The following is a 13,024-nucleotide window of genomic DNA, read 5'->3' on the forward strand; positions in this document are numbered from 1 at the left end:
ATAATCTAACTTATTAGTTTTACTTTGATCTTGATTGGATCCTATTATATTAGCTACTCATACAAAAATGTTTCATTTCCTTTAAATTTTTTATTAATTGACTCCAGCAGAGCCAAAATAAAAGTTGTACTAAGTAAGTCCATGAGATTCCATATCCGGTACTTGATCCACAGATTTCACACACCAGGACACGACCATGGAATTACCATGCAGCTCACTGTTTGCACCTTATTATACACCAGGACATCACAGAGGCCTTCATCACAACTGCCCTTCCATGAGATCATTCATCAGTGTTGTTCTTGATTCCTCCACTCCTCCCACATCCAACCAATCATTAAGTCCTATCAAGTTGATCTTTCTCCAGCTCACTGCCACAGTTCAAAACACTTACACTTAAATATCTGAAATGACATTCTAGCTGTCTATTGCCCACTCTAGTTTTTCCATATTCTAGACTCCTCTCAACATAACAGATCAAAGTTATTTTAACAAAATGTCAATCTATCACATTCAAACCCTTCACTGTCAATTCATTGCTTTGAAATCAAATCCAAACTCCTGAAATAGCTTATTAATCCTTACAGTATCTGGATGCTTCTGATTTCTCTCACCTCATCTCCCATCAACATCTTCCACCTCTGTCATACACAAATCACACATACACACACACACACACACACACACACTCCCACACTTCTACACTGTAGTCAAATTATCTTAGTGTACTTTTCAGTCACCTCAAATTGGAATGCTCCTTCTTGCTTTTTACTAGGTTGATTCATTACCTTTACCTTTCTAAGTATTATATTCCCATTCATCCTTCAGATCATTGATTAGATAAAATATGCTCCGAGTACTTTTCCATGGCCTCTCCCACAGCAGCAAGATTAGGTTTCATTTGTGTGTTCAGATAGTGCCCCGTGGATGCTCCATCTGGTGTTTTCATATGTTTTACTTTCCAGCTTATTTGATTGCCTTCATAATGAGATTGTAAGTATCTTAAAATGTTATTTCCAATTGTATTAACAATAATGCTGATGCCACAGATGTACAGCACATATTTTCTAATCAATGAAGGGAAAAAAGGGAGCCTGAATCAGGATCTTTGATATTCAAAGGTAAGAATAATTTGATATTCTAAGACATTAATTCAGGAAGTTTCTCATCTGGTCCCTGGTCTAATATATGCCCTAAGTCCTGTGTATATTTTGTTGCAAGATTGTGTGAGTTTATTAGGGTTTCTGAGATTCAGGTGAGAAAGTCATATATTTTGAAAAGCCCACTTAGAGAAAGAAGGATTAGGATAATCTAGAAGGATGAATAGGATTTACATAGACAAATGAGGGTCAGAAGAATACTCTAGATATTCTGAACATGTGTACAAAATATTGTGACTGATGTGCTCAGAAAAATATAACTAACATTAAGGTCTTAAAGGGATGTAGATATATCTGGTCAGAGTCCCATTAATAAATGATATAAGAGCTGTCATTATGGTCCTTTTTGTCATAATATAAATATGATTTTTCTGATTATCTTTCCTTATACAAGTTTTTGGAAAAAGGGAGGTAGCATAGGCAAGACAGTAATTCTTCTTGATACTACTATGAGTTTGAGATTCGAAACAAAGACTGTTACCCAAAGAAGCCTTCTCTCACAGCCTAATAACTGGGTTATCCTTTAACATAGAAGCTGGCCTCTGGCAAATTCTTTTTCTTCCAGATGGCTAAACATTCAGGTGTGTGCTATCTTGTCCGCACACTAATCAAAAACCAGAATGCTGTCCAAAACTTTGGAAAATTACTGGTTAAACTCATATTTTTTATTAAAAATTAACACCTGTGAATTTCAGAGAATCAAACATTTTTAATAAGCACTAATATTAGGGCTGCAGTAAAAATTTTAGGGAAGAATTTCTAAAAGCATGATATACAGAAGAAGAAAGCAAAAGAGTTATAAGTTGGAAAGCATTTAGAGCCTAATGGAGGGTTAGGTCTTAGAGAGCCACTGGCTGTTCATTGAAGAGCAAAAAAGAAATTGGCATAATCTTTGGGAGTGGATTCTAGTGAGCAAGAAGAGCAGTCACTTGCTAGTCTTCAATAAACAGAAATGCAAAACCAAGGAAAGGCTTATCGTCCTTCTCAAATAGGTGGCCCCACTACTTCATCAGTCACAAAAGCTGAGTTTTTTTTTTTTTTATGGAGCAACATTTATGCAACTCATATTTTACTTATGTTTTAAAATTAATTAGTAAATGTTTGGAAAGCACTTTGAAGATGAAAAGTTGTGTAAGTCCTAAGTATTATCATTATACCATTATCATAAAACACATAAAAGTCACAGAATCTTGTAAGCTAAATAGGTGGAGAATGACTGTGCTGCCTAGCATTTGGAAGGAAGATGACACATGAACAACCTCCACAGAGAGAGGAGCCATGGACATCTCTGCAGAGCAGGTGGGTCTGAGGGAGTGGGAGGAAAAAGGCTTGCCCTTACTCCTCGGGTGAATGTTCTAAAGGGACCTAATTCACTAAAGTAATTTAATTTGGGTTTTAAGGTTCTTAAAAATGATGCGCTTCCTCAATTTTTCATAAAAATAGGAATGAAAGTAAAAACAAAAATGATTAATATGGATAAATTTTCATTGTTAGGTTCTGTTTTGATTATTAATTTTTGTGAAAAATCTTGCAATCACCTTAGTTCACACCAGAGAAGGATGCAAATAACTGACGGAATCTGAAGATGTCCAGAGGATTTTATTTTTAAAGATAGTTTCACTATGAAAATTGAAAGGATAAGATATTTGCACTCACCTATTTCTAGTGATGTATGTTGACACAGAGACACTGATATTTATGCTCACTTTATGCTATTTTAACTGTGGGAAGTGGTAGAACAAAGCTTGGGTATTAGTTTTTAAAACTGGAACACAGCAATGCCTCACTGGTATACATTCTTAGTGGTATGATAGAACATTTGACTTAAAAACAAAAACAGCAACCAGAGGGGATTGTGTTCCTTCCCATTAGCAATGCCACATGCTTAGAAAGCAATCAGATTGAAAGTGAAAGAAATGTGCTGACTGGTTCCACGGCACACAGCAATGAACAAATATTTCTTACATTTTGATTCATAAGCTAATCAAATTAATACAAAGATAAATGTTCACATCCACAATGTAGTCGTTCCTGACATTCCAACAAAATGCATGCATTAAGACTAACTCAAACTTTAATAAAATTTGCAGATAATTTTTGTTTATATATTTTCCCATCATTTACATTCTAAATGACCAGCAGACCATTGGGAACAGTAAAGTTTCCAAATAAATAGCATAAAAAACATCATTTTACACATTCATATTAATATTTAGTGTAATTAGCTGTAACAGAAAGATGGAAATCTTTTCCATAAAATAAAGTCACTGTTAATTTTTTATTTAATCAATAAAAATATAGCTAAACTGTTTCATCACACCTTCTAAGTAATATATTCTATGTATTCCACATCAAGTTGCTCAGCTCCTCATGTTCCAAAAAACTACATTAGGAACAATGTGCAGACAAGCAGCTTTAATCCTTTCAAGGAATTATTTTTAAGCACATTCACCAGTAAGCCACTGTTTCTGAAATCCCTAAGTAATTACTTATGTCATTACAACCTTATCTATATTATACCTGAATTCCTTCAGAATATACCTGGTGAATAAATAAATGTCATATGACAAATTAAGACATGCTGCCAAAAACAATGCAGGTTTTTCTGTTATGCACTTCAATATCCATCCTTGATCCAGTTTCTGTTGAATGTTAAGTAGTTTATCTTATCACCAAATACTAACATTTTGGAAAAATAGATTTCATGTGTCTGACATTGCTTTTCGGGAATGCTTTAAAATAAAGAATCTGAATGTTGACAAAGTTGAATTTTCCTTTTGAATTTTAGAACACACACACACCACTACTACCACCACCACCCCACCACACATTGGGTCATTACTTCCAAACTAGTAAAGCAGTTTGTGAAAAACATCTGAGTCTTAGAAAATGCAGGAGAGACCAGAAATAGATCATTGGCCTTTAGAACTAATTTTTATTCATTAATTATAACTTCATATTTGTGAATCAAGCTAGACAGGTCATTTAGTGATCTTAGATTTGGACTATAGAATAAGTGAGAATTCTGAGTTAAGAAGCTACCTAATATGAATAATTTTCCTTATACAGATTAAAAACTAAAAGTTCTGATCTTTAGCCATAATGCCAAATGCGCATTTACTTATCACAACCAGAGAAAAATCTCTACCTATAGTTCTAATCTTCTTTAGATTTGAAATGTCCTGAAGAGAAAATATTCTCCTACAGTTTTTCCCTCTTTAAAATTAGGAAACCAGAATGGAAGATTTGCAAAATTCACTTCAGCTGCAAATGGCTATGGGTCTCTCACTCTAGGAAATTTATGTTGGAGGGAGATTTGATGTCAAATAAGGTTCCCTGTTACTCAAATTCTTGTATACAAGAAATGCTTTTATATCCCTTGTAGACAATTCAGAAGGAGAAACAACAAATGAATGATTTTTGTGTGCCCACAGATTGGATTATTGTAACATTGTCAATGTTCCATTTTTTTATCTACAAAAGAAGCAATTTTTAGATGGCTCAAGAAATACATGATTGAGAAGAATAGGAAAATATATACCAAATATTTGCCACATCAAACTTCCTACTCATTTATCACATTTCCATGGGGGCTTGTCCCATGGCAACCATGTTGAGTAAAATACGTCAACATATGCACGCATCTATCAGTATGAAGAAGAATGTCTTACAACAGGTATTCAGCTCTAGGAAATTAACTTTCCAAGGTTTAGCATATCATTTAGTTAATTCTTTTTACAAAAATTTCAAGCACTATTCTAGACTAAATAAGTGATTGATCAGATTGAAAAACCTTTCCTCTAACACTATATAGTGAGACTTCTTTTAGGTTTTTTTATTAAGACCAAAAGATGTTCACAAATATGGAAATATCCACAGAAATCTTGACATACTAATTTTTGATTTTATTTATTTTTACTTTTCTTTTTTATTGGAAAGGCAGGATCACAGAGACAGAGATGTTACATCTTCTGGTTCACTCCCCAAATGTCTGTAACAGGCAAGGATAGGCCAGGCTGAAGCCAATAGCCTAGAAGTCAATCCAGGTTTCTCAATGTGCCAACATAATTTGAACAAAATTTTTCCAGTGGTCAGAGCATTTTTGCAAAATACAACGAAGTTTCTAAAATGATAAAGACTTGGAAATTACACTTGCATTAGAGATCTAGTTAATAGTATTTGTTCAGATAATTTCATCTGTTCAGGGAATAACTGCAAACCAAAAAATTTTTTTTCATTTTTTTGCAAATGAAAATCAAACTAATATAGGTTTTAATATCAGTACTTCAAACTAACTGATACTTAGTACAGTCATTTCAAGGTATGTTAATTTTTCTTTGTATACATCATAAATATCTTAGATGCACATATATACATATACATAAATATAAGTGTATTTGGAGTCAATATATGAATATATAGTACCTAAAATATAAAAATATATTTATAGTATATTATTATAAATAAAACCTACAAATAAGCATATTATTAGCTGTATTGTGCTCCCCCAAAATTCACATGTTGTTGAAGTTCTAACCCCCAGTACCTCAGAATGTGGTTGTATTTAGAGATGGGTAAGCAGATTCAATTAAAATGAGATTATCAGGTTAAACCCTAATCCAATATGGCCATTGTCCTCATAAAATGAAATTAGGACACAGATATGTACAGAGAGAAGACCATGTAAAGACACAGGGAGAAGATGGCTATCTCCAAGAAAAGGACAGAGGCCTCTAACCTTCTGAACTTTAAGAGAATAAATTTCTGTTGTAGAAGTCAGTCTATGGTGCTTTGTTATGACAACACTGGCAAGATAACAAATATAATACAGCATATAAAACAAAGTTAATTTTTTACAATTCTTGCATTTTACATTTCTTACTAATATTGTTCATCACTGTACTCCCTTTGCCTAACAAAATGCCTTTCGCATTGCTCAATTACCTAACTTCTAAAGAAACAGCCCCTCACCATCTCTATATAATGAACTAAAACATTATTTTCCAATCTTGAAGCATAAATACACTGGAATAAAGTTGCCTCTCAATCCACAAATAATGTAACAATTTAATCTAAAAGTTTTAATATTATTAATTTCTCTCTGTCCAACTACTGGTACCAAGCTGTAAATAACATTTAATGCCTCAACCCCACAAAACTCTGGTGATAAATTAACCTCTAGAGCTGGGAGAAGAACAGATTCCAAAAGGTTGCAGATTGTCTGATTCTGTTTACATAGCATCCTTGAAATGAAAAAATTATAGAAAGGGATAACACATTAGTGGTTGTCAGGGGTAACATAGGCAAGGGAGCAGGAAACAGGCTATAAAAAGGCAATGTAAGGGGCTCTTGTGGTGACGGAAATGGTCAGTATTTTGGTTTCACCTGTGTAAATATCTCAGTGGTGATATTATACTATAGCTTTGAAAACTGTTACCATTGGGCAAACTGTGTCAAGAACACAAGACATCTCTCTGTTGAGATGCATCTGCCTCTACATTACAGCTGCATCTGAATTTATCAATGTTTCCAAATGAAATGTTTAATTAATGCTTTAACTTTAAAAAAAAAAGAAACAAAAATACCCAAACAAGCTTTTTCTTTTAGGTAGGACATTCTGTAGGACAACTAAGTATGTTCAACAAGTCAACATCATAAAAAAAAAATGGTGGAATGAGGAAGCTGTTATAGACTAAGAAATAAGAAAATCAAATGTAATGTAGAGGGTTTTTTTTTATCATGTTCAAACAAAAAATATAAAAGATGTCTTGAGGCCATGTAGAGATATATTAATGTGACCTTGGTGTTACAGAAGAGTATAAAATTACTACTAAGTCCATTAGGTATAATAATGATCCTAAAAATGCTCATGCAAAGATGAAATGTAAGTATTTAGGGATGAATTTCATAATTCAGTTTCTTTACTATAACTACTTTAAAATACTTCAGAAAAATGGTCCCCCCTCCCCCCCCATCCCAGCCACCGCTCTTTTCAACAAACTCTTTGTAAGAGTAATGACAGTCTCCACTTCTTGTAATTATATTTTCTTTTAAATCATCTCCAAGGAATTCTTTGCCTTTCTACTCCTAAAGTTTATTCACCAAGCTCACTAATTATCTCTATAATGCTAATCCAAGAGTCAATTCTCAGTCCTCATTTACCTATTATATTTGAGCTATCAGCAGTATCTGGCAAAGTTAATCGATCCCCTTCCTTGTTCTTTATTCATTTCTCTTGGCTTCCAGGATGTCACATTATCTGAGCTCCATCCAACCTCACTGCTCCTTTCCTCTCAGTACTTTTTACTATATTTTTCTCATCCCCTTAATCTCTTAATGAGGGAGTTCCCCAGTGATCACATGTTGGTCCTCTCAATACACATATCCCTTTGCTACTTTCTCAAGTAGTCCCAGAGCCCCATCTGCATATTCATGAATACCAAATTTATATTGCCAGCCGAGACTTCCATCCTAGACTCCAAACTTCAATACCCAAACTGCATCTCCACTTGCATTCCTAGTGAACATACCAAACACAAAATAAATAAAACTGAATTTATACGGGTCCCTCTAACCTACTCTATCACTAGCCTTTGCATCTCAGCTAATGATAATTCCATCTTTCGAATTGTCAAACTAAAGGGCTAGAAACTGTTTTTTCAATAATCTTTTCCACCTGCATTCCACACAGATCCTTCAGGAAACTAACAACACTATATTCAAAATATAGCCATTTCCTTTTCCTTTTCCTTTTCCTTTTCCTTTTCCTTTCCTCTTCCTTTACTGCTTTGGTCCAAGTCAACATCATCTTCCTGTTTGGTTTATTGTAATCATTTCCTATCTAATCACTCTGCTTCCACTTTTGCCTCTACAGTTTATTCTACAAAGTACCAAGAAGGATCTCATATGATATTAGATTATCATCACAGTCCTTTGCTCAAACCCTCCATTGCTCCTATATCACTCAGAAAAGCCAAAATTATCATCATGACCCCAGAAGGCCCTACAAGTTCTGGACCATGGTACCTCTCAGACTTACTTTATTAACTACTTTTTCTCTCCTTCACTGCTTTAACCATACTACCTAACATTCCTAGTACTCCATTACCTGAGTAATTCCCTCTGCCTGGGATATCCCATATATATGTATGGAAAACCCTATTACATGTTTCAACTCTGCTCAGATTTTACCCACTCTACTCCTCTATTTTTTTCTGTCACTCTATTTAATATCACATATTTGTTTTTATGTTTACTTATTTATTTGAAAGACAGAGTATGCAGAGGGAAATAGAGAGTGAGAGACACATCTTGCTGGTTCACTCCTCACATGGCCACAGCAGATAGGTCTGGGCCAGAATAAAACCAAGAGCAAGGAACTCTATCCTGGTCTCCCACATGGGAGGCAGGGGCCTAGGTACTTGAGCCATCTTCTGGCTGATTTCCCAGGCATATTAACAGGATCCTGGATTAGAAGCAGAGCAGCTGGTACTCAAACCAGCCTTACAAGTGATAGCTTAATCCACTGTACCACAACACTGGCTCTGATATTGCATCTTGTCACTGTCTTTTTCTCTTTCTCTTTCCCTCTCTTTCTCTCTCTCACATAGATACACATTTCTGATTTGCTTTGCTTAGCTCTATTTTATTTTCTACAGCACATAATACCTTTTTATGAGTCATATATTTTATTTATTATTTTTTGTTTGCTATCTCCATTTTGTAGACTACAAACTCCATAAGGAAAGAAATCTTTGCTCCCACAACAGTGCCTAGAACATAGTAGGACATCTACAAATATTTCTTGGATAAATAAATATTGAATTTTCTATTATAATTATTATTCATAGGTAATGAGAAATAAGCATTCAAATACTATATTCATTAATTCTAAGCTGTTTTCCAAGTTCAGCAGTCCATTGAATCCAAAATCAATGTACAATAATATACTTTTACACTAACATCAAATTCATATTTATTTCTGAGTGTCCTATATCAAGCTCATATTAATACTTGCTTTCATATCCTTTTTGCTCAGAAGAATGGAGTCAAAAACAAAAATGAAACTCACAAGGTGTGGCAAGATTACCGTGGGTATCTTAATGATGGTGATTGTTGCAGTAGTCATTGGACTTGTTGTCTATTTTGTTGCATATGGTAAGTGTTGATTAAGTCTGCCTTTCAGGTCACATGGATTTATTGATTCTATATTTAGAAAATTAGGAATTTTGATAGAGAAGGAAGGAAAAAACACAGATGAAATTGTTTGGAAGAGGAAAATCAGAACAGTTACTAGTATTTACTGCAGATTTTACTAGTTTTTAAAGATTTGCTGGTATAATTAATATACAAAAAGTACATACTTAATGTGCACAGTTTGATGAATTTTAATAAATATAAACACCTATAAATCACCACAAATAAGGTACTAAACATATCCATTACCTCCAAAAGTGTTCTTGTCTGCAGACTTTGTCCTTTAGTGACTTTTAGCTTAGGGAAAACTAAAATTAGAGACTTGGGATACGTCCTTTTTATCTTCTTGGGATAAAAAGTGCTGGGAATACACTGATAAATAAGGTAGTCACAGTTTCTATTTTTGCTTAACTTAAAGCCCCCTGGATTGATAATCAGAGAATAACAAATAGGAAAGCCTACAATCTGTTATTCTAATCTAATATTTCTTATTCCAATGTCTGGTATTTTCATCTATACAATATTTTCTTCTCATAAAAATTCCCCTTGGAGGCCGGCGCCATGGCTCACTAGGCTAATCCTCCGCCTTGCGGCGCCGGCACACCGGGTTCTAGTCCTGGTCGGGGCGCCGGATTCTGTCCAGGTTGCCCCTCTTCCAGGCCAGCTCTCTGCTGTGGCCCGGGAGTGCAGTGGAGGATGGCCCAAGTCCTTGGGCCCTGCACCCCATGGGAGACCAGGAGAAGCACCTGGCTCCTGCCATAGGATCAGCGCGGTGCGCCAGCCACAGTGCGCCGGCCGCGGCGGCCATTGGAGGATGAACCAACAGCAAAGGAAGACCTTTCTCTCTGTCTCTCTCTCTCACTGTCCACTCTGCCTGTCAAAAAAAAAAAAAAAAATTCTCCTTGGAAAGTAAAATATTCCCTTGTATTGAGGGGTAAAAGGAAAAAATCTGACTATACAGATTTTTCTGTATATTTTCCATGAACAGAAAAAAAGTTATGGAATCATTGTATTTAAGTTTTCTTAAAAGTAGCATTTTTTACCAACGTTTCTGAGTCCTCTTATTATTTTCTTTAACCCACTCTTTCCTAACCTTTTCAAGGATAAGGACATTTTTAGAAGAATTTTTTCTTGCATTCTGACAAGAGAATAGGTAGTTTGGAAAGTAAGAAGATATATAAGGAGAAACAAGTAATGTAAATTTAGTGATGTTTTAAAATTAATTTATATTTAATTAATTACAAATGACTGTGTTTGAAATTCAGCAATACATACACATACAAGAGTGACTGCTTATTAAATCTATAAGAACAATGTTGGTGTATATAGGATACTTCAAAAAGTACGTGAAAGGCCAGGTGTTGTGGTGCAGCATGTTGAGCCAGCACTTGGGACACCCACATACTGAAATAGAGATCCAGCTACTCCTCTTCAAACACAACTTCCTGCTAATGATCCTGGGAGGCCAGGGAAATGGTACTTTGGTTCTTATAACCCACATGGGAAACCCACATGGAATTCCTGGTACCTGATTTTGGCCTGACCAGCCCTGGCCAGAAAATGAAAGTGCCCTCTCTCCCTCTCTCAGATTCTCTCTCTCTCTTCATCACTCTACCTTTCAAATAAGTAAACTTTAAAAGTTTTTCTGATCTCATTTAGAAAAGAATCTGTCTAGCTAAGTAAACATTCATTTCAGCTTATAAATAGAAACAAAATGATACAGAGGGAAATGAAAGGGTTGTGCACAGTAGAGTGAAGATGCAATCTTCCCTGGACATGGACTGATTGTGCAAACATGACCCCTGGGTAGATTGCAATGCCCACTGTTACCACTGCCAAATCAAGAGTCACACTCAGTTTATGCTCATGAAATTATTAATAAGAAGTGTTCACTCAAGCGATAAATATTTGCCTTTCTCTGATTCACATGACCCTCCATGAAAATTATGTGTTTTCTATTTGCTTAGCTTCTTAAGGGAGATAATAAGCACGCTGTAAATAAATAATAGAATGTGGGAAAGATTAAACGTATCTGAAACTGTACATAAATTCAACTTAACAAGCATTCAATGGGCAACTACTAAGGTACTAAGGTGCTACAATGGGATATAGTAGTAACAGAGGACAGTTTCTCATATGTTGTATTAGTCCTTACACTAAAAAGTCACACCATCTAGATCATATGATTTTATTTCACTAGATATTATTCTTCTTTTGACTTTTTCAATCCTTCAAAATGTATAAATCATTCTGTTCATGGGCCACTCAAAATCAGGTGGCAGGCTCCTTTATCTTGTTACTTTACTATGCACAATCCACACTGCCAAGGTCATCTCAATGTCCAAGGCAGTTATGTCATTATGGCTCATCATACCCACATTCTAGCCAGATGGAAGACAGAACAAGAAAGAAAGAAGCATGTCTTCTCTCAATAAGAAAACATCTCTTCCTTTCATTGCATTTTTCTTAACTTAGATGCATTAGGTTGCTCCTACATGGAACAGAGTCTGGAAAATGTAGTTTTCCTATTGGGATAGCATCTTCGCAGTTAAGAATAACAAATTCTACCATCACAAGAGAATAATCTAGAAATAACCCATAGTTTCTGACACAGGATGTGAAAATCAGATTGAAGTATGTTAGGTTGTGAGGAATTGGTAAAAAAAAAAAAAAATTGACAATGAGAATGCCAGGAAAGTCTTTGGATCTACATAGAAAAAGTTAATCTTTCTTACTGATACTTTCTCACTTTCTGGGGGGGACGATGTTTCCAAATATTTCTATGCTAATTACAAATGGAAACTCTTAGTGCTTCAAATAACAATTTTGCTTTCAAAAGATAGGAAATGAAAGGGAAAATCTCATAATGTGGGCAAAAATTATACCTTCTCAGATTCACTTATTTTCGTTGTCTTCCTATTTCTTAACCAAAGGCTAAAACAATAAATGTGTGAGTTACTCCTTCTAGATATCTCTACAGATGCTAAGTTTGATGTTAACTCTAATAGACTCTGGAAGTCATCTCTTTTACATCTCTTTTACTCTTCAGAGAACATTTGGGAGAACCTGCCTGGAGAACTAATCTCAGCAAGTCTTTTAAAAATATATAATTTATTTTCATTCTATTTGAAAGACAGACAGATGTACAGATGGAGATCTCCTATTTGCTGGTTCACTGTCTAAGTGCTAGCAACAGCCAGGACTGGGTCAGGCAGAACACAGGAATCAGGAACTCACTCCAGGTCTCAGGGACCCAGGTACTTGAGCCATCACCTGTTGCCTTACAAAGTGTGTATTTACAGGAGGCTGGATCAGAAGCAGAGGATCTGGGACTCAAATCTGGCACTTCAATATAGAATGTAGGCCTCCCAATTGGTGATTCAACTGCTGCATCAAATGCCCAGTCCTCAGTTAGTCTTAAATCTAGGTAATAAAAGCTAAGGATCATCCCAAGGATGTTCAAGGTGATCTTTTTCTAAAACAAATATAGTGATTGGCTGCCACCAGAAGCCAGTTTTGAGTACATACCATCCATAAGAAAGATCTGGATGTCTGAGACAAGTGCACAGGGATACTGCTGTTATCAGTTAATTCTAAGATCACATATATATGTATGAGAGCAAAGAAAAGAAAATAATGTATGAAAAATAAGAATGAAAATTACATTC

At 35.1% G+C, this 13,024-nt stretch overlaps 1 protein-coding gene across 1 annotated transcript in view; it reads left to right on the forward strand.

The window, feature by feature from the left end:
* The first annotated feature begins 991 nt into the window (after window positions 1-991).
* LOC100344752 (transmembrane protease serine 11C-like) overlaps window positions 992-13,024 on the forward strand; it is a 64,711-nt gene continuing 52,678 nt past the window's right edge. Inside the window, exons 1-3 of the mRNA XM_051819763.2 lie at window positions 992-1,121; window positions 2,366-2,459; window positions 9,199-9,317. Coding sequence (XP_051675723.1) covers window positions 2,404-2,459; window positions 9,199-9,317 — 175 coding nt within the window. The 5' untranslated portion in view covers window positions 992-1,121; window positions 2,366-2,403. The remainder of the gene's footprint in view (window positions 1,122-2,365; window positions 2,460-9,198; window positions 9,318-13,024) is intronic.

This window comes from Oryctolagus cuniculus, chromosome 8, assembly GCF_964237555.1.
Source record: "Oryctolagus cuniculus chromosome 8, mOryCun1.1, whole genome shotgun sequence".
Lineage (NCBI taxonomy): Eukaryota > Metazoa > Chordata > Mammalia > Lagomorpha > Leporidae > Oryctolagus > Oryctolagus cuniculus.